Raw genomic sequence first — 27,961 nt, forward strand, 5'->3', positions numbered from 1 at the left:
GTGACAGGGAGCGTGGGGAGAGTAACAGGGAGCGTGGGGAGAGTGACAGGGAGCGTGGGGAGAGTGACAGGGAGCGTGGGGAGAGTGACAGGGAGCGTGGGGAGAGTGACAGGGAGCGTGGGGAGAGTGACAGGGAGCGTGGGGAGAGTGACAGGGAGCGTGGGGAGAGTGACAGGGAGCGTGGGGAGAGTGACAGGGAGCGTGGGGAGAGTGACAGGGAGCGTGGGGAGAGGGAGAGGGAGCGTGGGGAGAGTGACAGGGAGCGTGGGGAGAGGGAGAGGGAGCGTGGGGAGAGTGACAGGGAGCGTGGGGAGAGGGAGAGGGAGCGTGGGGAGAGGGAGAGGGAGCGTGGGGAGAGGGACAGGGAGCGTGGGGAGAGGGACAGGGAGCGTGGGGAGAGGGACAGGGGGAGAGGGACAGGGGGAGAGGGAGCGAGGAGAGGGACAGGGAGCGTGGGGAGAGGGACAGGGAGCGAGGGGAGAGGGACAGGGAGCGTGGGGAGAGGGACAGGGCGCGAGGGGACAGGGAGCGAGGGGACAGGGAGCGAGGGGACAGAGAGCGAGAGGGCAGGGAGCGAGGGGAGAGGGACAGGGAGCGTGGGGAGAGGGACAGGGAGCGAGGGGACAGGGAGCGAGGGGACAGGGAGCGAGGGGACAGGGAGCGAGGGGACAGAGAGCGAGAGGGCAGGGAGCGAGGGGACAGGGAGCGAGGGGACAGGGAGCGAGGGGACAGGGAGCGAGGGGACAGGGAGCGAGGGGACAGGGAGCGAGGGGACAGGGAGCGAGGGGACAGGGAGCGAGGGGACAGGGAGCGAGGGGACAGGGAGCGAGGGGACAGAGAGCGAGGGGACAGGGAGCGAGGGGAAAGGGAGCGAGGGGAAAGGGAGCGAGGGGACAGGGAGCGAGGGGACAGGGAGCGAGGAGACAGGGAGCGAGGGGACAGGGAGCGAGGGGACAGGGAGCGAGGGGACAGGGAGCGAGGGGACAGGGAGCGAGGGGACAGGCAGCGTGGGGAGAGGGACAGGGAGCGAGGGGAGGGGGACAGGGAGCGTGGGGAGAGGGACAGGGAGCGTGGCGAGAGGGACAGGGAGCGTGGGGAGAGGGACAGGGAGCGTGGGGAGAGGGACAGGGAGCGTGGGGAGAGGGACAGGGAGCGTGGGGAGAGGGACAGGGAGCGTGGGGAGAGGGACAGGGAGCGTGGGGAGAGGGACAGGGAGCGAGGGGAGAGAGAGCGAGGGGAGAGAGAGCGAGGGGAGAGAGAGCGGGGGGACAGAGAGCGGGGGGACAGAGAGCGGGGGGACAGAGAGCGGGGGGACAGAGAGCGGGGGGACAGAGAGCGAGGGGACAGGGAGCGAGGGGACAGGCAGCGTGGGGAGAGGGACAGGGAGCGAGGGGAGGGGGACAGGGAGCGTGGGGAGAGGGACAGGGAGCGTGGCGAGAGGGACAGGGAGCGTGGGGAGAGGGACAGGGAGCGTGGGGAGAGGGACAGGGAGCGTGGGGAGAGGGACAGGGAGCGTGGGGAGAGGGACAGGGAGCGAGGGGAGAGAGAGCGAGGGGAGAGAGAGCGAGGGGACAGAGAGCGAGGGGACAGGGAGCGAGGGGACAGGGAGCGAGGGGACAGGGAGCGAGGGGACAGAGAGCGAGGGGACAGAGAGCGAGGGGACAGGGAGCGAGGGGAAAGGGAGCGAGGGGACAGGGAGCGAGGGGACAGGGAGCGAGGGGACAGGGAGCGAGGGGACAGGGAGCGAGGGGAAAGGGAGCGAGGGGACAGGGAGCGAGGGGACAGGGAGCGAGGGGACAGGGAGCGAGGGGACAGGGAGCGAGGGGACAGGGAGCGAGGGGACAGGGAGCGAGGGGACAGGCAGCGTGGGGAGAGGGACAGGGAGCGAGGGGAGGGGGACAGGGAGCGTGGGGAGAGGGACAGGGAGCGTGGCGAGAGGGACAGGGAGCGGGGGGACAGAGAGCGAGGGGACAGGCAGCGTGGGGAGAGGGACAGGGAGCGAGGGGAGGGGGACAGGGAGCGTGGGGAGAGGGACAGGGAGCGTGGCGAGAGGGACAGGGAGCGGGGGGACAGAGAGCGGGGGGACAGAGAGCGAGGGGACAGGGAGCGAGGGGACAGGCAGCGTGGGGAGAGGGACAGGGAGCGAGGGGAGAGGGACAGGGAGCGAGGGGAGGGGGACAGGGAGCGTGGGGAGAGGGACAGGGAGCGTGGCGAGAGGGACAGGGAGCGTGGGGAGAGGGACAGGGAGCGTGGGGAGAGGGACAGGGAGCGTGGGGAGAGGGACAGGGAGCGGGGGGACAGAGAGCGGGGGGACAGAGAGCGAGGGGACAGGGAGCGAGGGGACAGAGAGCGGGGGGACAGAGAGCGGGGGGACAGAGAGCGGGGGGACAGAGAGCGGGGGGACAGAGAGCGGGGGGACAGAGAGCGGGGGGACAGAGAGCGAGGAGACAGGGAGCGAGGGGACAGGGAGCGAGGAGACATGGAGCGAGGGGACAGAGAGCGAGGGGACAGGGAGCGAGGGGACAGGGAGCGAGGGGACAGGGAGCGAGGGGACAGGGAGCGAGAGGACAGGGAGCGAGAGGACAGGGAGCGAGGGGACAGGGAGCGAGGGGACAGAGAGCGAGGGGACAGAGAGCGAGGGGACAGAGAGCGAGGGGACAGAGAGCGAGGGGACAGGGAGCGAGGGGACAGGGACAGGGAGCGAGGGGACAGGGACAGGGAGCGAGGGGACAGGGACAGGGAGCGAGGGGACTGAGAGCGAGGGGACAGAGAGCGAGGGGAGAGGGACAGGGAGCGTGGGGAGAGGGACAGGGAGCGAGGGGAGAGGGACAGGGAGCGAGGGGAGAGGGACAGGGAGCAAGGGACAGGGAGCGTGGGGAGAGGGACAGGGAGCGTGGGGAGAGTGACAGGGAGCGTGGGGAGAGGGACAGGGAGCGTGGGGAGAGGGACAGGGAGCGTGGGGACAGGGAGCGAGGGGACAGGGAGCGAGGGGACAGGGAGCGAGGGGACAGGGAGCGTGGGGACAGGGAGCGTGGGGACAGGGAGCGTGGGGAGAGTGACAGGGAGCGTGGGGAGAGTGACAGGGAGCGTGGGGAGAGTGACAGGGAGCGTGGGGAGAGTGACAGGGAGCGTGGGGAGAGTGACAGGGAGCGTGGGGAGAGTGACAGGGAGCGTGGGGAGAGGGACAGGGAGCGTGGGGAGAGGGACAGGGAGCGTGGGGAGAGGGACAGGGAGCGTGGGGAGAGGGACAGGGAGCGTGGAGAGAGGGACAGGGAGCGTGGAGAGAGGGACAGGGGGAGAGGGGAGAGGGAGCGAGGGGAGAGGGACAGGGAGCGTGGGGAGAGGGACAGGGAGCGTGGGGAGAGGGACAGGGAGCGTGGGGACAGGGAGCGTGGGGACAGGGAGCGTGGGGACAGGGAGCGAGGGGACAGGGAGCGAGAGGACAGGGAGCGAGGGGACAGGGAGCGAGGGGACAGGGAGCGAGGGGACAGGGAGCGAGGGGACAGGGAGCGAGGGGACAGAGAGCGAGGGGACAGAGAGCGAGGGGACAGAGAGCGAGGGGACAGAGAGCGAGGGGACAGAGAGCGAGGGGACAGAGAGCGAGGGGACAGAGAGCGAGGGGACAGGGAGCGAGGGGACAGAGAGCGAGGGGACAGGGAGCGAGGGGACAGGGAGCGTGGGGACAGGGAGCGTGGGGACAGGGAGCGTGGGGACAGGGAGCGTGGGGACAGGGAGCGTGGGGACAGTGAGCGTGGGGAGAGTGACAGGGAGCGTGGGGAGAGTGACAGGGAGCGTGGGGAGAGTGACAGGGAGCGTGGGGAGAGTGACAGGGAGCGTGGGGAGAGTGACAGGGAGCGTGGGGAGAGTGACAGGGAGCGTGGGGAGAGTGACAGGGAGCGTGGGGAGAGTGACAGGGAGCGTGGGGAGAGTGACAGGGAGCGTGGGGAGAGGGACAGGGAGCGTGGGGAGAGGGACAGGGAGCGTGGGGAGAGGGACAGGGAGCGTGGGGAGAGGGACAGGGAGCGTGGGGAGAGGGACAGGGAGCGTGGGGAGAGGGACAGGGAGCGTGGGGAGAGGGACAGGGAGCGTGGGGAGAGGGACAGGGAGCGTGGGGAGAGGGACAGGGAGCGTGGGGAGAGGGACAGGGAGCGTGGGGACAGGGAGCGTGGGGACAGGGAGCGTGGGGACAGGGAGCGAGGGGACAGGGAGCGAGGGGACAGGGAGCGAGGGGACAGGGAGCGAGGGGACAGGGAGCGAGGGGACAGGGAGCGAGGGGACAGGGAGCGAGGGGACAGAGAGCGAGGGGACAGAGAGCGAGGGGACAGAGAGCGAGGGGACAGGGAGCGAGGGTACAGGGACAGGGAGCGAGGGGAGAGGGACGGAGAGGGACAGGGAGCGAGGGGAAAGGGAGCGAGGGGACAGGGAGCGAGGGGACAGGGAGCGAGGGGACAGGGAGCGAGGGGACAGGGAGCGTGGGGAGGGGGACAGGGAGCGTGGGGAGAGGGACAGGGAGCGTGGGGAGAGGGACAGGGAGCGTGGGGAGAGGGACAGGGAGCGTGGGGAGAGAGAGCGAGGGGACAGAGAACGAGGGGAAAGGGAGCGAGGGGAAAGGGAGCGAGGGGACAGGGAGCGAGGGGACAGGGAGCGAGGGGACAGGGAGCGAGGGGACAGGGAGCGAGGGGACAGGGAGCGAGGGGACAGGGAGCGAGGGGACAGGGAGCGAGGGGAAAGGGAGCGAGGGGAAAGGGAGCGAGGGGAAAGGGAGCGAGGGGAAAGGGAGCGAGTGGAAAGGGAGCGAGGGGACAGGGAGCGAGGGGACAGGGAGCGAGGGGACAGGGAGCGAGGGGAAAGGGACAGGGAGCGATGGGAGAGGGACGGAGAGGGACAGGGAGCGAGGGGAAAGGGAGCGAGGGGAAAGGGAGCGAGGAGAAAGGGAGCGAGGAGAAAGGGAGCGAGGGGACAGGGAGCGAGGGGAAAGGGAGCGAGGGGAAAGGGAGCGAGGGGACAGGGGACAGGGAGTGTGGGGACAGGGAGCGTGGGGAGAGGGACAGGGAGCGTGGGGAGAGGGACAGGGAGCGTGGGGAGAGGGACAGGGAGCGTGGGGAGAGGGACAGGGAGCGTGGGGAGAGGGACAGGGAGCGTGGGGAGAGGGACAGGGAGCGTGGGGAGAGGGGCAGGGAGCGTGGGGAGAGGGACAGGAAGCGTGGGGAGAGGGACAGGGAGCGAGGGGAGAGGGACAGACCTGAGACTCTCTGTAGAGTGTTAGCAGAACAGCATATCCACCAGACCTCTTCTGGGGCACATATTCCCTCTTCCTCCTCCCTCCTTCCCTCTCTTTCCTAGAGGGCTGTTTGGTGGGCTGAGCCAGGTTGTTGTTGCTACGGCGACTAGGGGCCACCGTCACACCGCTGGGAAGGGAGTGGATGGGAGCGTCCGGACCTGGAAGGGGTGGGAGGGATGGGGAAGAGAAACGTATGATCACTCCATCCATCCTCCATCCATCCATCTCTCTCTCTCCCTCCATATCCATCCATCTCTCTCTCTCTCCATATCCATCCATCTCTCTCCATATCCATCCATCTCTCTCTCCATATCCATCCATCTCTCTCTCCATATCCATCCATCTCTCTCTCTCTCTCTCTCTCCATCCATCTCTCTCTCTCTCTCCATCCATCTCTCTCTCCATCCATCTCTCTCTCTCTCCATCCATCTCTCTCTCTCTCTCTCTCTCTCTCTCCCTCTCTCCATCCATCTCTCTCTCTGTCTCCATCCATCTCTCTCTCTCTCCATCCCTCTCTCTCTCTCCATCCCTCTCTCTCTCCATCCCTCTCTCTCTCTCCATCCCTCTCTCTCTCCATCCCTCTCTCTCTCCATCCCTCTCTCTCTCCATCCATCTCTCTCTCTCCATCCATCTCTCTCTCTCTCTCCCTCTCTCCATCCATCTCTCTCTCTCTCTCTGTCTCCATCCATCTCTCTCTCTCTCCATCCCTCTCTCTCTCTCCATCCCTCTCTCTCTCTCCATCCCTCTCTCTCTCTCCATCCCTCTCTCTCTCCATCCCTCTCTCTCTCCCCATCCCTCTCTCTCTCCATCCCTCTCTCTCTCCATCCCTCTCTCTCTCCATCCCTCTCTCTCTCTCCATCCATCTCACCGTTCTCTCTGTAATGCCTCTGTAACTTCTCATCCAGTATCTTGCAGATTCCGTCTCCAAAGTTCTGTAGAATCTTAGCCTCTCGAGCGTTCTGGAGAGGGAGGGGGTACTTCTTCAACGAACTGATAGCCTGGTAAGAGAGAGAGGGAGGGGGTACTTCTTCAACGAACTGATAGCCTGGTAAGAGAGAGAGAGAGAAGGGGTACTTCTTCAACGAACTGATAGCCTGGTAAGAGAGAGAGGGGGTACTTCTTCAACAAACTGATAGCCTGGTAAGAGAGAGAGGGAGGGGGTACTTCTTCAACGAACTGATAGCCTGGTAAGAGAGAGAGAAGGGGTACTTCTTCAACGAACTGATAGCCTGGTAAGAGAGAGAGGGAGGGGGTACTTCTTCAACAAACTGATAGCCTGGTAAGAGAGAGAGGGAGGGGGTACTTCTTCAACGAACTGATAGCCTGGTAAGAGAGAGAGAGAAGGGGTACTTCTTCAACGAACTGATAGCCTGGTAAGAGAGAGAGGGAGGGGGTACTTCTTCAACGAACTGATAGCCTGGTAAGAGAGAGAGGGAGGGGGTACTTCTTCAACGAACTGATAGCCTGGTAAGAGAGAGAGGGAGGGGGTACTTCTTCAACAAACTGATAGCCTGGTAAGAGAGAGAGAGGGGGGGTACTTCTTCAACGAACTGATAGCCTGGTAAGAGAGAGAGGGGGTACTTCTTCAACGAACTGATAGCCTGGTAAGAGAGAGAGAGAGAGGGGGTACTTCTTCAACAAACTGATAGCCTGGTAAGAGAGAGAGAGAGGGGGTACTTCTTCAACGAACTGATAGCCTGGAAAGAGAGAGAGAGGGTACTTCTTCAACGAACTGATAGCCTGGTATGAGAGAGAGGGGGTACTTCTTCAACAAATTGATAGCCTGGTAAGAGAGAGAGGGGGTACTTCTTCAACAAACTGATAGCCTGGTAAGAGAGAGAGGGAGGGGGTACTTCTTCAACGAACTGATAACCTGGTAAGAGAGAGAGGGAGAGTCAGGTGTTTTAGTGCTGGTCTGGAACAAAAGCCTGCACACCCTGGGGGACCCCAGTAGCATGCAGAACGTGTCCTGGGGTATAAAGGCTGTTGTGGCTAGTTACCTTGTGATACACCTAGTGCAAGTCCTTATAGCCCGAGTGTGTTTGTTTACCTTCTGATAAACGTACTGGGTCTTCTGTCCCTTCTCTGCCGCCTGGTCCCGGAGCTCTGACAGCCACTGGAGGAAGAGGGGGTTGGGGCACGGGGGCAGGGTGCGCTTCCTACCCAGACGGACATGCTCTACAGCTGGCATCACTGTGCCTCTAGTCCAGCCACATGGCTAATGGTACTGGGAGAGAGAGAGAGAGAGAAATAAAGACATGCGGAGTGTTGTTGTTGTTGTTTTGCTCCGCGGCCAGCAAACCTTTTCCGGTTTTCTAAACGTTTTGCGCATGTGCTAACTTTATACAAAACCCTGTGAATACAACAAAAAAAAAAAACATTTTAAGACGATATTTTATCAATATCGTTTATTAAATAGTCTACTCAACTAAACTAGAAGAACATTAAAGTAACGGTACATTTGCCGCAATAACTTGTGTTTAACAGCTGTTAGATGATGAACTAGTTTACACACTGAAGTTGGGTTAAGCAGGCTAACGTTAGCTGGCTAACCATCTACAGTCACTGTCTTGCTCTGACAATATTTAAAACAGCGCGCTGGATGAATACACATCATGTCAAGTCAGATCTGTTTTTCTATTATTATTAATAGTTGCATTAAAAAAAAAAATAGGTACCTTTAGATTGTTGGTTGTGTTTCCACCACGCAACCTGCCGCCTTCCTGGTCAAAGGGTCACGTGACAGGAACAAAACGTCTGATTCGCTCCGACAGCGTTTCAGCGCCGTCCGTCGGCGACAATTACAACTTTTTAAAAGAAAGTTAAAGCTGTATCTTGTATCAAATAAAGAAAGATGAAAGTCAACGATGTAGTTAGTAAAAAAAAAAAAATGCCCCAATGAAGCTACATGCACAAAATCTTTTTATTTTATTTTTTAACGCGAGGTAGGAAGCCTAAAGTGCAGAACCAATTGTTATTAAAGAAACAATATTTGCAATAACTGAAGCACAGGTGGTTTACGTGCTCATTTTCAAATCAGTATTATGAAATGTTAACTCAGTAAATATGCTTGTGACTTTTAACATTGCCATTGTTTGTTATATATTAGCCTACAAATGTGTAGCCCAAAGATTTCCAGATAAATAGACCTTTGATGCAATGGTTTTCCCCAATCAGGCTCCCGTGTACCATGTGTGTCTCTCTCTCTCTCTCATTAAATTCAAAGGGCTTTATTAGCATGGAAAACGTGTTTACATTGCCAAAGAAAGTGAAATAAACAATTCAAAATGAACATTAAACATTACACTCACCAAAATTCCAAAAGAATAGACATGTCATATACAGTGTATACAGCAAGTTAGTTAAGAACAAATTCTTATTATCAATGACAGCCTCAGAACAGTGGGTTAACTGGTCTAGGAACAGTGGGTTAACTGGCCTAGAAACAGTGGGTTAACTGCCTTGTTCAGGGGCAGAACAACAGATTTTGTACCTTGTCAGCTCGGGGGATATGATCTAGCAACCTTTGCGTTACTAGTCCAACACTCTAACCACTAGGCTACTTGGCTACATAATGATGTGCAAATAGTTACAAAAGTACACAAGGGAAAATAATTAAACATAAACATGGGTTGTATTTACAATGGTGTTTGTTCTTCACTGGTTGCCCTTTTCTTGTGGCAACAGGTCACAAATCTTGCTGCTGTGATGGCACACTGTGGTATTTCACCCAGTAGATGTGGGAGTTTATCAAAATTGGATTTGTCTTCAAATTCTTTGTGGGTCTGTGTAATCTATCTCACACACACACACACACACACACACACACACACACACACACACACACACACACAGACACACACAGAGCTCTTATTTTCTATTCATTTAAACAGAATAAAAAACGGAAGTGATTGAACTACAGATACACAGTAGGCCAATATTTTATACATTCCAGGAAATAGATTTAATATTGAGTAATAAGTGTCACCATGATTGTCATATAAAACACCGCCTGAACACACAGACAGCATTCACAACCCATCAACCAATCAAAACAATCTTTTGGCGTTAACCGACAGCAAGGCAAGCTTTGCAACATGGTAAGGAAAGTCTTAGAAAGAAAGAAACATTTTCAAATCTCACTGTTTTACTGGCCGTAGACAACCACAACAACAACAACAACAAACGAACGCAGTAGTGGTTTTTGATACAGTACACAACTAAATAGAACAATTTGATACAACAAGTTACATTTTTAGTGTGATAAACCCGAAAACAAAACCCCAGATACAACCAGGTCCATATTTATTGGCACCCTGGATAAAGATAAGCAAACAAATATTGTATAAATAAAACAATATAACATACTGAGATATATTTCATGTAAAAAATAAAAAAAAGTGGAATTATACTATTTTATAACAATACAATTGCTCAGAGAATGAGATTTTGTTGAACAGGAAATACGTACAAAAATCCCTACCCCCCCAAAAAAAGATTGGGGTTCTTGGCACACCTGTTGTCAATGCTCCAGCACCCTGCGAGGATAACACCACTGAGCCCATTTCTAAAATGTTTTATGTGACTGGAGAACACGTTGGGAGGGATCTTAATCCATTCCTCCACACAGAATCAAAAGCCCCGGGGACTGAGGTGACTATTGCAGCATTTAGATGTGTGGGTAAATGTTCGATTCGTCCTGGGGGTCATTATCATCTAGCTGGAAGATCCATTTGTGTCAGCCTCCTTGGCAGAAGAAATCAGGTTTTTGGCACACACACAGAAAAATAATGTCCTGGTACTGGATAAAGTTCCTGATGCCCGTTGACCTTAAACAAGTGTCCCATGATCAGTGGAAACAAAACAGCCCCATAACATCAAAACATCCACCACCATGTTTTACAGTAGGTACGGAGGTTCGTTCCTGCATTTGCTTCTGTTCTTCAACGGCGCAAACCCACCGCTGTTGTGCGTTGAGGAGCTCTATTTACAGGTCATCTGACCAAAGCACCGGTTCCAATGCCGTTTAGCAAACACCAGGCGGTGGAAACACCAGGCGGTGGAAACACCAGGCCAGATGACATGAAAATATAGTTCTCTTTCGCTGAGCAATTGTATTGATATAAAATATATACCATTTCCCCATTTTGTTGAGCAGGCAATATCGCTCAGAATTATTTTGCTCATCTGTATCAAGGGAGGGGGGGGGTAATAATGACGGACCTGACCATACCTACAGTACAGTCGTCATTCAAATGCCTGTCATCAATAGAAAACATCTCTATCTCTATCCCTCTCTCTCTAACGATCATTGTGATCTCAGCAATGCAGAAAGCAGATCGCCATTTTGGTTCTCTTTAACTTATGAGTAGTCAGGCACTTAGACAGTAGAAACACACACACAAACTAAATGCAGATTCCCAATCTCTAATAACAATGCCACATACAACAAACAGAAAACCGCACATCAAACATATGAATATGAAAACCTACAACAAACGCTACTTACAGAAAAAACAACAGTGTTTTATAGTGGAGTTCTTTGTAACCCAAGAATCAGTCTAAATCCTATACTACACCTACAACAAATCTTAGCCTGGTTCTAGATCTGCTTGTGTTGTCTTGTCAAATGCAACAGGAGTTGGCTACACAGCACGAAACAGATCTGAGACCAGGATAGAATAAACGAACTGTGCTTTTCCAGTATGCTAGCAGTAATCTCTTCCACAGAAGTTATATCGCTTCAGAGTCCTACTGGATATGAATGTAAACACGACTGGCACTTTGTCTCGCAGTCTCGGTCTTTAAACAGTAGTTACTGTTATAGGACACAGGGTTGGGATCAATTCCATTTAAATTCCAGTCAATTCAAATTGCACCTTTCAGAAGTTGTGGCATCACCCAGGTGGGTGCTACATGTTCGGCAATGGAGGTCCAGTACCTACAGAGGTCCAGTATCTACAGAGGACCAGAGGTCCAGTACCTACAGAGGACCAGTACCTACAGAGGTCCAGAAGTCCAGTACCTACAGAGGACCAGTACCTACAGAGGAGCAGGTCCTGTGGTGGAGGAGCGGGTCCTGTGGAGGAGGAGCGGGTCCTGTGGTGGAGGAGCGGGTCCTGTGGAGGAGGAGCGGGTCCTGTGGTGGAGGAGCGGGTCCTGTGGAGGAGGAGCGGGTCCTGTGGTGGAGGAGCGGGTCCTGTGGTGGAGGAGCGGGTCCTGTGATGGAGGAGCGGGTCCTGTGGAGGAGGAGCGGGTCCTGTGGAGGAGGAGCGGGTCCTGTGGAGGAGGAGCGTTGGAGAAGCAGGTGCGGTGCACTGATAAAGAGCTCTGGGTCTGTTTGTCAGACTGTCTTTGTTTCTCTCTGTATCGTCGAGGTCCCCTCCTGTCTCTGTATCGTCGAGGTCCCCTCCTGTCTCTGTATCGTCGAGGTCCTCTCCTCTCTCTGTATCGTCGAGGTCCCCTCCTCTCTCTGTATCGTCGAGGTCCCCTCCTCTCTCTGTATCGTCGAGGTCCCCTCCTCTCTCTGTATCGTCGAGGTCCCCTCCTCTCTCTGTATCGTCGAGGTCCCCTCCTCTCTCTGTATCGTCGAGGTCCCCTCCTCTCTCTGTATCGTCGAGGTCCCCTCCTGTCTCTGTATCGTCGAGGTCCCCTCCTGTCTCTGTATCGTCGAGGTCCCCTCCTGTCTCTGTATCGTCGAGGTCCCCTCCTGTCTCTGTATCGTCGAGGTCCCCTCCTGTCTCTGTATCGTCGAGGTCCCCTCCTCTCTCTGTATCGTCGAGGTCCCCTCCTCTCTCTGTATCGTCGAGGTCCCCTCCTCTCTCTGTATCGTTGAGGTCCCCTCCTCTCTCTGTATCGTCGAGGTCCCCTCCTCTCTCTGTATCGTCGAGGTCCCCTCCTCTCTCTGTATCGTCGAGGTCCCCTCCTCTCTCTGTATCGTCGAGGTCCCCTCCTCTCTCTGTATCGTCGAGGTCCCCTCCTGTCTCTGTATCGTCGAGGTCCCCTCCTCTCTCTGTATCGTCGAGGTCCCCTCCTGTCTCTGTATCGTCGAGGTCCCATCCTCTGGAGCGACACTGCCTTTCCAATCCAAACGGCCTCAACTCCCAGCCTTTCATCCCAAGTCAAACAGAGACATTCAGTCTCTCCACCATCTCTATTTTAAAATTTGCTGTTTGTTTATTTTCCTTTTATGTGTTTTGAGATTATTTTCTGTCATGAAAAGTGCTATACAAGATGAATAAATTATTATTGTTATTATTTATTCAAAGGCAACCCAAATTCCGATTCCAAATGTTGCTCATTGAAAAGCATTGGAAAACTTCCTGAATTGACTGGAATTGCCCCCAACCTTTGCAGTAGTAGTATAGGGTAATGTAGTGACAGCACCTTACAGTGGTATAGGGTAATGTAGTGACAGCACCTTACAGTAGTATAGGGTAATGCAGTTACATCACCTTACAGTAGTATAGAGTAATCCAGTTACATCACCTTACAGTAGTATAGAGTAATCCAGTTACAACACCGTACTGTAGTATGGGGTAATGTAGTCACAGCACCTTACAGTAGTATAGGGTAATGTAGTCGCAGCACCCTACAGTAGTATAGGGTAATGTAGTTACAGCACCCCACAGTAGTATAGGGTAATGCAGTTACAGCACCCTACGTTAGTATAGGGTAATGCAGTTACAGCACCTTACTGTAGTATAGGGTAATGTAGGCACAGCACCTTACAGTAGTATAGGGTAATGTAGTCACAGCACCTTACAGTAGTATAGGGTAATGTAGTCACAGCACCTTACAGTAGTATAGGGTAATGTAGTCACATCACCTTACAGTAGTATAGGGTAATGTAGTCACAGCACCTTACAGTAGTATGGGGTAATGTAGTCACAGCACCTTACAGTAGTATAGGGTAATGTAGTCGCAGCACCCTACAGTAGTATAGGGTAATGTAGTTACAGCACCCCACAGTAGTATAGGGTAATGCAGTTACAGCACCCTACGTTAGTATAGGGTAATGCAGTTACAGCACCTTACAGTAGTATAGGGTAATGCAGTTACAACACCTTACTGTAGTATAGGGTAATGTAGTTACAACACCATACAGCGATGTAGGGTAATGTAGTCACAGCACCTTACAGTTGTATAGGTTAATGTAGTTACATCACCTTACTGTAGTATAGGGTAATGCAGTTACAGCCTCTCACAGTAGTATAGGGTAATGTAGTTACAGCACCGTACAGTAGTATAGGGTAATGTAGTTACAGCACCTTACAGTAGTATAGGGTAATGCAGTTACAACACCTTACTGTAGTATAGGGTAATGTAGTTACAACACCATACAGCGATGTAGGGTAATGTAGTCACAACACCTTACAGTAGTATAGGGTAATGCAGTTACAACACCTTACTGTAGTATAGGGTAATGTAGTTACAACACCATACAGCGATGTAGGGTAATGTAGTCACAGCACCTTACAGTTGTATAGGGTAATGTAGTTACATCACCTTACTGTAGTATAGGGTAATGCAGTTACAGCCTCTCACAGTAGTATAGGGTAATGTAGTTACAGCACCTTACAGTAGTATAGGGTAATGTGGTTACACCACTTTATAGTAGTATAGAGTAATGTAGTTACACCACTTTACAGTAGTATAGGGTAATGTAGTTACACCACTTCACAGTGTATAGGGTAATGCAGTTTCAACACCGTACAGTGGTATAGGTTAATGTAGTTACAGCACCTTACTGTAGTATAGGGTAATGTAGTTACAGCACCTTACAGTAGTATAGGGTAATGCAGTTACAGCACCTTACAGTGATAAGGGGTAATGTAGTTACATAACCTCACAGTAGTATAGGGTAATGCAGTTACAGCACCTTACTGTAGTATATGGTAATGTAGTTACATCACCTTACTGTAGTATAGGGTAATGTAGTTACAACACCTTACTGTAGTATAGGGTAATGTAGTTACATCACCTTACTGTAGTATAGGATAATGTAGTTACAGCACCCTACAGTAGTATAGGGTAATGTAGTTACAGCACCTTACTGTAGTATAGGGTAATGCAGTTACAGCACCCTACAGTAGTATAGGGTAATGTAGTTACAGCACCCTACAGTAGTATAGGGTAATGTAGTTACATCACCTTACTGTAGTAAATGATAATGTAGTGACATCACCCTACAGTAGTATAGGATCATGTAGTTACAGCACCCTACAGTAGTATAGGGTAATGTAGTTACAGCACCTTACTGTAGTATAGGGTAATGTAGTTACATCACCTTACTGTAGTATAGGGTAATGTAGTTGCATCACCTTACTGTAGTATAGGGTAATGTAGTTACAGCACCCTACAGTAGTATAGGGTAATGTAGTTACAGCACCCTACAGTAGTATAGGGTAATGTAGTTACAGCACCCTACAGTAGTATAGGGTAATGTAGTTACATCACCTTACTGTAGTAAAGGATAATGTAGTTACAGCACCCTACAGTAGTATAGGGTAATGTAGTTACATCACCTTACAGTAGTATAGGATGTAGTTACAGCACCCTACAGTAGTATAGGGTAATGTAGTTGTGCAAAAGATTTCCTACAGCATACCATTTTCCCTTTTCAGAAGTGTAAACCCAAAAACAAACATTGTCTCTTTTTATCAATCAAATTCATAACATACACATATTCAATTTATAACAAAATAAATATATTAAACCCTTTACTGCATAATATATATATATATATATATATATGTTTTTCTTGATAAGAATCATAACAATCTCAAACTAGACATAATCTCAATCCTAATCTCACACGTTGCCACTACGTTAGATTTCATTTACATCTACCTGGGTCGTTTTCATTAGGCACCAAACCGAAGTAAATGGCCTGAAACAGGGAGAGAGGACCTTGCATCTGTCCAATAGGAAACGTTAAATTGTCATGAATACATTACTTTACATGCCCTAATGAATACGACCCTGTAGATGGTTTTATCAAAAACGCAACTCCCTCTCCTCATCCCTCCCTCTACTGCCCCCCTCCCTCCCTCTACTGCCCACCTCCCTCTACTGCCCCCCTCCCTCCCTCTACTGCCCCCTTCCCTCCCTCCCTCTACTGCCCCCCTCCCTCCCTCCCTCTACTGCCCCCCTGATCCTGTAGTATCATCACTATATTGACTGTTCGAAAGCGGCGACCCAGGCATTGACTCCTCACCCCCCTCACCCACTCTCCCCCCCTTCGCCCTCAGGAAGGCGGAGTTGGGGTGGAGGGCGTGGTAGTGTTTGAGCAGTGCATCCTGGGAAGGGGCGGTGTGGCCACACTCCTCACAGACGTAGAGTTTGTTGCGTCTCTCCTTATAGGCGTACTGCAGGGTCACACCGTGGATCTTCTTCATGTGAGACTCTAGAGAGCAACGCTGGGTGAAGGCCTTGTCACACAGAGAGCACTTGTAGGGACGCACTCCTAGAGGGAGAGAGGGACTGGATTAGAGATGGAGGGAGAGAAGGACTGGATTAGAGATGGAGGGAGAGAGGGACTGGATTAGAGATGGAGGGAGAGAGGGACTGGATTAGAGATGGAGGGAGAGAAGGATTAGAGATGGAGGGAGAGAAGGATTAGAGATGGAGGGAGAGAAGGATTAGAGATGGAGGGAGAGAAGGATTAGAGATGGAGGGAGAGAAGGATTAGAGATGGAGGGAGAGAGGGACTGGATTAGAGATGGAGGGAGAGAGGGACTGGATTAGAGATGGGGGGAGAGAAGGACTGGATTAGAGATGGAGGGAGAGAAGGATTAGAGATGGAGGGAGAGAAGGATTAGAGATGGAGGGAGAGAAGGATTAGAGATGGAGGGAGAGAAGGATTAGAGATGGAGGGAGAGAAGGATTAGAGATGGAGGGAGAGAGGGACTGGATTAGAGATGGAGGGAGAGAGGGACTGGATTAGAGATGAAGGGAGAGAGGGACTGGATTAGAGATGGAGGGAGAGAGGGACTGGATTAGAGATGGAGGGAGAGAGGGACTGGATTAGAGATGGAGGGAGAGAGGGACTGGATTAGAGATGAAGGGAGAGAGGGACTGGATTAGAGATGGAGGGAGAGAAGGACTGGATTAGAGATGGAGATTAGAGATGGAGTGAGAGAAGGACTGGATTAGAGATGGAGGGAGAGAAGGACTGGATTAGAGATGGAGGGAGAGAAGGACTGGATTAGAGATGGAGGGAGAGAAGGATTAGAGATGGAGGGAGAGAAGGACTGGATTAGAGATGGAGGGAGAGAAGGATTAGAGATGGAGGGAGAGAGGGATTAGAGATGGAGGGAGAGAGGGATTAGAGATGGAGGGAGAGAAGGATTAGAGATGGAGGGAGAGAAGGATTAGAGATGGAGGGAGAGAGGGATTAGAGATGGAGGGAGAGAGGGATTAGAGATGGAGGGAGAGAGGGATTAGAGATGGAGGGAGAGAGGGATTAGAGATGGAGGGAGAGAGGGATTAGAGATGGAGGGAGAGAAGGATTAGAGATGGAGGGAGAGAAGGACTGGATTAGAGATGGAGGGAGAGAGGGATTAGAGATGGAGGGAGAGAAGGACTGGATTAGAGATGGAGGAGAGAGGGATTAGAGATGGAGGGATGGAGGGAGAGGAATGAGAGGAGATGGAGAAGCACTGGGTGGAGTTAGGGTGGGAGTTTAGTGAGGGGTGGGTGGGATTTAGTGAGGGGTGGAGTTAGGGGTGGGTGGGGTTTAGTGAGGGGTGGGTGGGGTTTAGTGAGGGGTGCAGTTAGGGGTTTAGTGAAGGGGTGGGCTGAGGGGTCTAGTGAGGAGTGGGCTGAGGGGTATAGTGAGGGGTATGGTGAGGGGTGGACTGAGGGGTGGACTAAGGGGTATGGTAAGGGGTGGACTGAGGGGTATAGTGAGGGGTGGACTGAGGGGTATAGTGAGGGGTGGACTGAGGGGTATAGTGAGGGGTAGACTGAGGGGTATAGTGAGGGGTTGGCTGAGGGGTTGGCTGATGGGTATAGTGAGGGGTGGACTGAGGGGTATAGTGAGGGGTGGACTGAGGGGTATAGTGAGGGGTGGACTGAGGGGTATAGTGAGGGGTGGACTGAGGGGTATAGTGAGGGGTTGGCTGAGGGGTTGGCTGATGGGTATAGTGAGGGGTGGACTGAGGGGTATAGTGAGGGGTGGGCTGAGGGGTATAGTGAGGGGTGGGCTGAGGGGTTGGCTGAGGGGTGGGCTGAGGGGTATAGTGAGGGGTGGGCTGAGGGGTATAGTGAGGGTGGGTTGGCGGGTTTAGTGAGGGGTGGGCTGGCGGGTTTAGTGAGGGGTGGGCTGAGGGTTATAGTGAGGGGGTGGGCTGAGGGGTCTAGTGAGGGGTATAGTGAGGGGTGGGCTGAGGGGTTTAGTGAGGGGTGGGCTGAGGGGTTTATTGAGGGGTGGGCTGAGGGGTTTAGTGAGGGGTGGGTTGAGGGGTTTAGTGAGGGGTTTAGTGAGGGGTGGGCTGAGGGGTTTAGTGAGGGGTGGGCTGAGGGGTTTAGTGAGGGGTGGGCTGGTTAATGGTTCGTGTGGTGTACCTGCGAGTCTGTTTTTCTGTACATCTCTCTGTCCGTGTGCCTGTGTGTGTCTTACCCGTGTGTGTGTGTGTGTGTGCGTGCTTGTGTGTGTGTGTGTGTGTGTGTGTGTGTGCATGTGTGTGTGTGTGTGTGTGTGTGTGTGTGTCCTACCTACATGTGTGTGCGTGTGTTCTTCCTGTGCGTGTATGTGTGTGTTCTTCCTGTGAGTGTATGTGTGTCCTACCTGTGTGTGTGTATGTGTGTCCTACCTGTGTGTGTGTATATGTGTGTCCTACCTGTGTGTGTGTGTGTGTGTTCTTCCTGTGCGTGTCCTACCTGTGTGTGTGTGTGTGTGTGTGTCCTACCTGTGTGTGTGTGTGTGTCCTACCTGTGTGTGTGTGTGTGTCCTACCTGTGTGTGTGTGTGTCCTACCTGTGTGTGTCCTACATGTGTGTGTCCTACCTGTGTGTGTGTGTGTGTCCTACCTGTGTGTGTGTGTGTGTGTGTGTGTGTGTGTGTGTGTGTGTGTGTGTGTGTTCTTCCTGTGCGTGTCCTACCTGTGTGTGTGTGTGTGTGTGTGTCCTACCTGTGTGTGTGTGTGTGTCCTACCTGTGTGTGTGTCCTACCTGTGTGTGTGTGTGTGTGTGTGTGTGTGTGTGTGTGTCCTACCTGTGTGTGTGGATGTGTGTGTGTGTGTGTGTGTGTGTCCTACCTGTGTGTGTGTGTGTGTGTGTGTCCTACCTGTGTGTGTGTGTGTGTGTGTGTGTGTGTGTGTGTCCTACCTGTGTGTGTGTGTGTGTGTGTGTCCTACCTGTGTGTGTGGATGTGTGTGTGTGTGTGTGTGTGTGTGTGTGTGTCCTACCTGTGTGTGTTCTGACGTGTCTCTTCAGGTCGAAGGTGTCGTTGAATCCTTTACCACAGTGGTTACACAGGTGTCTCTTAGTATCACTGTGACACTTCAGGTGTCGGTTCAACATCCTCTGGTACTGGAACACCTTCTGACACACCTGATCAGTTACACAGGAACAGTAGAGAGAGAGAGAGAGAGAGAGAGAGAGGTTAGGGAGGAACAGGAGAGAGAGAGAGAGACGGGTCACACAGGAACAGGAGAGAGAGAGAGACGGGTTACACAGGAACAGGAGAGAGAGACGGGTTACACAGGAACAGGAGAGAGAGAGACGGTTAGAGGACATAACATAAGTATATAAACAGAGGGAGGGGAGAGGGGGGGGATTAGACAGAGGGAGAGGAGAGGGGGGGATTAGACATGGAGGGAGAGGGGGGGATTAGACATGGAGGGAGAGGGGGGGGGATTAGACATGGAGGGAGAGGGGGGTGGATTAGACATGGAGGGAGAGAGGGGTGGATTAGACATGGAGGGAGAGGGGGGGATTAGACATGGAGGGAGTGGAGAGAGAGGGGGGATTAGACATGGAGGGAGAGGGGGGATTAGACATGGAGGGAGAGGGGGGGATTAGACATGGAGGGAGAGAGGGGGGATTAGACATGGAGGGAGAGAGGGGGGATTAGACATGGAGGGAGAGAGGGGTGGATTAGACATGGAGGGAGTGGAGAGAGGGGGATTAGACATGGAGGGAGTGGAGAGAGGGGGATTAGACATGGAGGGAGAGATGGGGGATTAGACTTGGAGGGAGAGGGGGGGATTAGACATGGAGGGAGAGAGGGGTGGATTAGACATGGAGGGAGTGGAGAGAGGGGGATTAGACATGGAGGGAGTGGAGAGAGGGGGATTAGACATGGAGGGAGAGAGGGGGGATTAGACATGGAGGGAGAGGGGGGGGATTAGACATGGAGGGAGAGGGGGGGGATTAGACATGGAGGGAGAGAGGGGGGATTAGACATGGAGGGAGAGAGGGGGGATTAGACATGGAGGGAGAGGGGGGGATTAGACATGGAGGGAGAGGGGGGGATTAGACATGGAGGGAGAGGGGGGGGATTAGACATGGAGGGAGAGGGGGGGGATTAGACATGGAGGGAGAGGGGGGGATTAGACATGGAGGGAGAGGGGGGGGATTAGACATGGAGGGAGAGGGGGGTATTAGACATGGAGGGAGAGGGGGGGGATTAGACATGGAGGGAGTGGGGGGGATTAGACATGGAGGGAGTGGGGGGGATTAGACATGGAGGGAGTGGAGAGAGAGGGGGGATTAGACATGGAGGGAGAGGGGGGGATTAGACATGGAGGGAGAGGGGGGGATAAGACATGGAGGGAAAGAGGGTGGATTAGACATGGAGGGAGAGGAGAGAGGGTGGATTAGACATGGAGGGAGAGGAGAGAGGGTGGATTAGACATGGAGGGAGAGGAGAGAGGGTGGATTAGACATGGAGGGAGAGGAGAGAGGGTGGATTAGACATGGAGGGAGAGGAGAGAGGGTGGATTAGACATGGAGGGAGAGGAGAGAGGGTGGATTAGACATGGAGGGAGAGGAGAGAGGGTGGATTAGACATGGAGGGAAAGGAGAGAGGGTGGATTAGACATGGAGGGAGAGGAGAGAGGGTGGATTAGACATGGAGGGAGAGGAGAGAGGGTGGATTAGACATGGAGGGAGAGGAGAGAGGGTGGATTAGACATGGAGGGAGAGGAGAGAGGGTGGATTAGACATGGAGGGAGAGGAGAGAGGGTGGATTAGACATGGAGGGAGAGGAGAGAGGGTGGATTAGACATGGAGGGAGAGGAGAGAGGGTGGATTAGACATGGAGGGAGAGGAGAGAGGGTGGATTAGACATGGAGGGAGAGATGGGGGATGGTGAGAGAGGAGGTTATTTGACATACCTGGCACACGAACGACGCCTGAGCACCTGTCCCTGACTTCATTACTGTGGAGACCGGTGGAGTAGCGGACGTCGTCAAGGCAACAGGTGTGGTGGTGATTTCGGGGACGGCAGGCTGGGGAGGTATTGGAATCTCACTGGGTAGCTGACCTGTAGTCACCTATAGAAGAGACAGAGGAAAAGACAGACAGGAGAAAAAACAAGTTAAGAGATGATTGGGGGTTTTATATTCCCAGAACAACAAACACGATGACAACAACAACAACAACAAAAGACTACATTCCCCATGATGCCTCAGTCACTCACCTTGATTTTGGAGCGGACGTAGGTGCTGCTCTGTGCCCTCCTCTTGACCTCTAACCCCCGACCCAGCAACGTGCACGAGGGCAGCTCCGCTCTCGGGGCCATCACGCTGTGCTCGTCACGCAGGAGGGAATCCGTGCGTTTGGTGAACTCGTAGCGTGTCGTCGTGGAGAGGCAGAGAGCGGTCTCTGCTGGGCTGGCTTCAGTCTCCTCCAATAAGGGGAATGCAGACACTGGAACAAGAGAGGAGAAAAGATACATTACATACACAATATATAACCTACAATAAGGTCACACACACACACACACACGTGTGTGTTAAAGGCACTGTCTTGTGCCTCACACACACTATAGTTACCGTTGGACCAGTCTGACCGGCCAGTCCAGAGACACAGGTTCCTGCTGTAAGCTCCTCAAACACACACACACCCCTCCAGGCAGTACAGACACACCTCCAGGAAGTACAGACACACCTCTCCAGGCAGTACAGACACCCCCCTCCAGGCAGTACAGACACGCCTCCAGGCAGTACAGACACCCCTCCAGACAGTACAGACACCCCTCCAGACAGTACAGACACCCCTCCAGGCAGTACAGACACCCCTCCAGGCAGTACAGACACCCCTCCAGGCAGTACAGACACCCCTCCAGGCAGTACAGACACACCTCCAGGCAGTACAGACACACCTCCAGGCAGTACAGACACACCCCCAGGCAGTACAGACACACCTCCAGACAGTACTGACACCCCTCCAGGCAGTACTGACACCCCTCCAGGCAGTACACACACACACACCTCCAGGCAGTACAGCCACCCCTCCAGGTAGTACAGACACACCTCCAGGCAGTACAGCCACCCCTCCAGGCAGTACACACACACCTCCGCAGGCAGAACAGCCACCCCTCCAGGCAGTACTGACACCCCTCCAGGCAGTACATACACACCTCCAGGCAGTACAGACACCCCTCCAGGCAGTACAGACACCCCTCCAGGCAGTACAGACACCCCTCCAGGCAGTACAGACACCCCTCCAGGCAGTACAGACACACCTCCAGGCAGTAAGTGTAGAGACGTATGTGTGTGTGTGTTCTATAAATGTCAGTTGATCACACAATTGAATCTGTTGATTCTATAACAGGACAGGAGCCAATCGGATAACTCGTAAATCAAAGCATTGCGTGAGGTCCCGTTGTTTTGTGTGGCTCATAATCAGGGGTGTCAACCAAAAACCCTGAGGGGCATTTTTTTTTTAAAAGAAAGTAAAATATGCACCTCTGCTAAAATCTGGGTAAAAGATTGAAAGGAATGTGAGTCTTATTCAGTACATGTAGTTGTTGGCTGCTTTTCTAAAGTCTAATAACCTTGCCAACAGGCTTGCCAGCTAAGATAGTTAGACAAGATAGCAATTCAAACTTGATTTATAGCTTGAAATGGCTTCTTGGTGGTCAATTGAATATACAAACATGCGTTCCACATTTTGTTACGTTACAGCCTTATTCTAAAATGGATTAAATAGTTATATTTCCCCTCAATCTTCAAACAATGCCCCATGACATCACAATGCCCCATGACATCACAATGCCCCATGACATCACAATGCCCCATGACATCACAATGCCCCATAATGACAAAGCAGAAAGAGGTTTTTAGACATTTTTGAAAATGTATTAACATTTTTAAAAATGAAATATCACATTTACATAAGTATTCAGACCCTTTACTCAGTACTTTGTTGAAGCACCGTTGGCAGCGATTACAGCCTTGAGTCTTCTTGGGTATGACGCTACAAGCTTGGCACACCTGTATTTGGGGAGTTTCTCTCATTCTTCTCTGCAGATCCTCTCAAGCTCTGACAGGTTGGATGGGGAGTGTTGCTGCACAGCAATTTTCAGGTCTCTCCAGAGATGTTCGATCGGGTTCAAGTCCGTGCTCTGGCTGGGCCACTCAAGGGCATTCACAGACTTGTCCTGAACCCACTCCTGCGTTGTCTTGGCTGTGTGCTTAGGGTCGTTGTTCTGTTGGAAGGTGAACCTTCGCCCCAGTCTGAGATCCTGAGCCCTCTGGATCAGGTTTTCACCAAGGATCTCTCTGTACTTTGCTCCGTTCATCTTTCCCCTCGATCCTGACGAGTCTCCCAGTCCCTGCCGCTGAAAAACATCTCCACAGCATCCTCAGCTGGGTGGGACGTTTGGGAAATTTGGGGCAAAATTAGAGTACACCCACTTCTCCAGGTGGAACAACACCACCACTTTTCCAGGTGGAACAACACCACCACTTCTCCAGGTGGAACAACACCACTTCTCCAGGTGGAACAACACCACTGATCCAGGTGGAACAACACCACTGATCCAGGTGGAAACAACACCAGTGATCCAGGTGGAACAACACCACCACTGATCCAGGTGGAACAACACCACCACTGATCCAGGTGGAACAACACCACCATTGATCCAGGTTGAACAACACCACTGATCCAGGTGGAACAACACCACCACTGATCCAGGTGGAACAACACCACCACTTCTACAGGTGAAACAACACCACCACTTCTCCAGGTGGAACAACACCACTTCTCCAGGTGGAACAACACCACTGATCCAGGTGGAACAACACCACTGATCCAGGTGGAAACAACACCAGTGATCCAGGTGGAAACAACACCACTGATCCAGGTGGAACAACACCACCACTGATCCAGGTGGAACAACACCACCACTGATCCAGGTGGAACAACACCACCATTGATCCAGGTTGAACAACACCACTGATCCAGGTGGAACAACACCACCACTTCTCCAGGTGGAACAACACCACCACTTCTACAGGTGAAACAACACCACCACTTCTACAGGTGAAACAACACCACCACTTCTACAGGTGAAACAACACCACTTCTCCAGGTGAAACACCACCACTTCTCCAGGTGGAACAACACCACCACTTCTCCAGGTGGAACAACACCACCACTTCTCCAGGTGGAACAACACCACCACTTCTCCAGGTGGAACAACACCACCACTTCTCCAGGTGGAACAACACCACCACTTCTCCAGGTGGAACAACACCACCACTTCTCCAGGTGGAACAACACCACCACTTCTCCAGGTGGAACAACACCACAACTTCTCCAGGTGGAACAACACCACTGCTGCCTGGTACAGTCTGTGTGCTCCCTCCTCAAAATACAGCTGACTGATATTGTTTTATAAACAATTATGATAAAACATGGCCTTTAAAATGTAGTTTAGTAATTAATATATATATATATATATATATATATATTTATTTATGTAACAGTTTAATCTGAGGGAGCAGGTTCCACCTATTCCCAGTGTCATATTGGGACAGAATGAAGTTGGTTTTAATTTATCAGTTTAATTGCTCAACTGAAGTCATATTTATTTCACTTCAAACAATATAAAACACACACACACACACACACACACACACACACACACACACACACACACACACACACACACACACACACACACACACACACACACAGGTGAATTGTTAACGAGCCGTTTGCTCACCCCTCCCTTCCCTCACTCCAGCGTCAAGCGCATCTCCAGGCAAACAATGACTATCCATATAACCAGATATTATAACACGGATATTTGAAACCTTGGTTCAGTCTCATCTTTGAAAAGCTAATTCATGTTATCAAACAGTCTGAAACTAACCAGCCTGTTCTCATAGACTAGACCAGGGGTGGGTATCCCTGTTTCTGGAGTGGCGTCGGTGTGTTGAATTTAGGCAGTCACTGAACAAATCAATTAGTTTAATTGGTCAGGTGTGGAACAAACTCCTGCAGTACCTGCTGTGTTTTCAAATCTCATCACGGACAACTTTTCTACTACTTACAACTTTTTAGTTAGTTTGCAACTATTTAGCATGTTAGCGAACCCTTCCTCTAACCCTAACCCTTTAATCTAACCTAACCCCATAGCCCCTAACCTTAACCCCAAACGATAACTCCTAACCTAGTCAAAGTTAGCCACCTAGCCAAAGTTAGCCACCTAGCCAAAGTTAGCCACCTAGCCAAAGTTAGCCACCTAGCCAAAGTTAGCCACAACAAATTGAAATTTGTAACATATCATACATTTTGCAAATTTGTAACAATGTACGTATTGCACATCAAATGGATGATAGACATCGACAATTTAATACATGCCATACAAAAAAATATCATACTAATTGGAGTGTCCAACAAATTGAAGTGTACTATGTTACGTCTATCCCTGAGTACAGGCTGAACTAACGGTTTAATGAAAAGTGTCAAACACAGAGGAGGATGAAGTCAAAGACAATGTAAAGGGTGATATTCAAACAAATCGGCCTAGGTGCTATCTTAACCTCCCACGGAGAGAGAGTCAACAGAAGAACAGTGGTTTGGTGTGTTTGCTAAGGGTGTGTGACTTGTGTGTTGGGAGACGAGGGTACTAGTAGCCCTATAGTCCGCTATTTCACCCAGCATTTACCATCCTCCTAAACATTACCCAGACGGCGGGGGCGCGTCCAGCGCACTCAATGAAGAATGCTTCTTCCCAAATGTGCATCGTTTTTTTTCTCTCTTCTCAACATAGAAAAAAATATATCCTGTGCCATTTTATTTATTTATTTATGTATTAGTTGAAGCTACAAAAATAATAGAATAGCTACTAATCACATGCGTTTCAATGTCCAATTATCTTGCTCAGAATGATGGTGAGAAATGTGTAACGCTAACCTAATGCTAAACGCACAATGTGATAAACGCCATGGAAATATTGTTAGTTAGGGACAAGGATCCCCGCCGTAGTTGGAGTGAAACACAGGGGGCAGGTAACTTCACACATCCGGGTAATAACTAGGTTATGGGATGCTGCTGATAGCGTTGTCACCATGACGACTGCTGGTGATTTTTGCTCTTCAGGCAAATAGCCTAAACGTTCACATCTTTGGAGTTTGAAATAGTCTTGGTTTTCAATCATTTTCCTTAAAAACATATTAAACTTAGACAATTTGTTGATAACAATCAAATAAATACACATCAGCATCAGCAACAACAACAAAAATAGATCTTACAAAGCATACCCCATAACCATACTGAGTGGTTTGGTTTGTTTCTTACTTAAAGCGTTTTTAATGTTTTTTAAAAATGTATTAGTTCAGGAAGTGAAATCTATCTCCTGTTGGGTGCTAATTTAACGATCGTTTTCAGTACCAGAGACTTTTAAAGGATCTAAAAGGTAATGATTAAAAGTTAACTGTGGTGGGGGAAGGAGGTCTTAGGTGAACGTGTTCACATTGACATTTTAGTCATATAGTAGGCGCTCTTATACAGACCGACTTACAGGAGCAATTTGGGGTTTGGTGCCTTGCTCAAAGGAAACGTCGATAGACTTTTCATCCAGTCGTCTCGAACCAGCAAACTTCCAGTTACTGCACCAACGCTATTAACCGCTAGGCTTCCTGCCCGCTATCGGTTATCTGATACCACAGTCCATAACAAATAACAAAAAGCCCACCAGTACTGTGACGCAAGAGAGACATATCTAGTCTGGTTAAAAGAAGAAGGAGGTGAAACGTCCCTCCGTGTAAAACACTGGTCACGTTAAGTATTAGGCTACTGTGTGGATTATGGCAAAATATATATATATTTATACATATATTTTAGTCTGCATGTCAAGCAGTTGAAAAGACACATCTGTTCTACACAGTAGAGTTTACATCTAAAATCTATTGCAAACCAATATGCTATTTTTTCATGAAGCGCCGCGGTATAGACTGCCTATAAGGCCAAACAATGCAGTCTATACCGCGGCGCTTCGTGAAACAAGTGGGTCTTGGTTTACAAGAGATATAACAGGCCGTATGGGTGAGGTAGATTGGGGCAGTGCTGCAACCGGTTTTAACCCCCCCCCCCCCTCTCTCTCTCCTACAAGGAAACTACTCGGGTCTGGAGATCGGACAGTGGGAGTTGTAACGGGTGTCCTGGTTATTTTGTGGCTCACAGGGGAACAATGTCACACGCACTATAGTTGGGCCTGGCTCGCTCCAATGCAGTGTCTTTACCTCTAGACCAAGAACACTTCAATAAAACCCACAAACATGGTATTGGAAGTCCTATGATCTATCCTGGAATATGTCCTGCAACGACAGTGTAAAAATGATGCCAAAACGTTCCACCCCGATACTTTTGTAACGTAGCCTACATACACTTTTGGATTTATGTTAAACCGTTATAGTTAAAGCCTAACAATTTATCAATCGTATCATTGAACACTGATTTCCCGTTATTCGGTGCCGCTGTGTGCTGCTGCTCGTGTTCCACCGAAACAAAATGGTTTATTAACGGAACACAACCCTCACCTGGGATATAGACGTACCCGCGCTCGTGGTCTGGCAGCTCGCTCCAGTTCCGCTTACCGGGAGAGTATCTCGCCTTCTTTACGAGGAAGGCTCGCGGCATGGTCGGTTTTTACGGTTAATCTGTCGCTTTCGTCTAATCAATATACTTTATGTAAACTCGTGAGAAAAAAAAAACTTCCCGCTGGAAAAAAATAAATAAACCGTGGGGATTGTTCCCCTCCCTCCTTCTCCACCTTAACAACAAACTTTGTAGCTCTGTAGTTTGTCTTCTACCTATCCCGTTTTCTTTCTCTTTTTCTCCGTTGTTTTTCTCCAAGCCCACAATCCACGAAAACCGCCCCGGTAGCGTCTCTGCAGGTGAGTTCGCTTGTTCAGGTGTGCCCGTACCTTCAGGCGACGTTCTATCCTTGGAGTTTGTCAGGTAGACCGCCGATAAGTATTCCGATTCACAGCCACACAACACGGTGAATTCAGAGGTTTGTCAGAGGCAACACAGGTAGGCTATTCCTTTCTTTCCTTTATTCAGGAAGCACAGGTAGCAGCGCGCATGCGCCTCAGAAATAACGGTGACAAACTAGATCTGGGCCAGGCTAGTACCTGTTCGACCGGTTTCTTCTTCTACTTTTTTTACACACTCCCTCTCGCTTTCTCCATTCCGCTTTGAGGTGGGAACGAGA

At 51.5% G+C, this 27,961-nt stretch overlaps 2 protein-coding genes across 15 annotated transcripts in view; both read right to left on the bottom strand.

The window, feature by feature from the left end:
* Positions 1-8,036, bottom strand: part of LOC139415820 (MUS81 structure-specific endonuclease subunit) — a 37,975-nt gene extending 29,939 nt beyond the window's left edge. For 13 of the 14 annotated variants that reach the window (XM_071163948.1, XM_071163947.1, XM_071163940.1 and 10 more), the window contains exons 1-4: positions 7,960-8,027; positions 7,332-7,508; positions 6,150-6,279; positions 5,243-5,439 (exon numbers count right to left, since the gene is read on the bottom strand). In XM_071163948.1, coding sequence (XP_071020049.1) covers positions 5,243-5,439; positions 6,150-6,279; positions 7,332-7,472 — 468 coding nt within the window. In that variant the 5' untranslated portion in view covers positions 7,473-7,508; positions 7,960-8,027. Of the gene's footprint in view, positions 1-5,242; positions 5,440-6,149; positions 6,280-7,331; positions 7,509-7,959 lie in introns of all 14 variants that reach the window. The other variant, XM_071163946.1, reaches the window with a different exon arrangement.
* Positions 8,037-15,423: 7,387 nt separating this feature from the next.
* On the bottom strand, positions 15,424-27,507 carry LOC139415844 (ovo-like zinc finger 1a). The gene is made up of 5 exons (XM_071163975.1): positions 27,285-27,507; positions 20,930-21,159; positions 20,625-20,783; positions 18,693-18,837; positions 15,424-15,749 (listed from the first exon to the last, which is right to left on the bottom strand). Exons 1-5 carry the CDS (start codon positions 27,382-27,384, stop codon positions 15,424-15,426), a joined length of 960 nt encoding a protein of 319 aa, XP_071020076.1. The 5' UTR covers positions 27,385-27,507.
* Between the last annotated feature and the right edge of the window lie 454 nt (positions 27,508-27,961).

The sequence above is a fragment of the Oncorhynchus clarkii genome, chromosome 9, assembly GCF_045791955.1.
Source record: "Oncorhynchus clarkii lewisi isolate Uvic-CL-2024 chromosome 9, UVic_Ocla_1.0, whole genome shotgun sequence".
NCBI lineage: Eukaryota > Metazoa > Chordata > Actinopteri > Salmoniformes > Salmonidae > Oncorhynchus > Oncorhynchus clarkii.

Coding starts and splice junctions, on each gene's coding strand:
- LOC139415844 (XM_071163975.1), bottom strand. CDS start 27,384: ATGCCGCGAGCCTTCCTCGTAAAGAAGGCGAGATACTCTCCCGGTAAG. Junction 20,784..20,929: donor ACGTCCGCTCCAAAATCAAG/GTGAGTGACTGA, acceptor TCTCTTCTATAG/GTGACTACAGGTCAGCTACC. Junction 15,750..18,692: donor ACACGTCAGAACACACACAG/GTAGGACACACA, acceptor CTCTCCCTCTAG/GAGTGCGTCCCTACAAGTGC.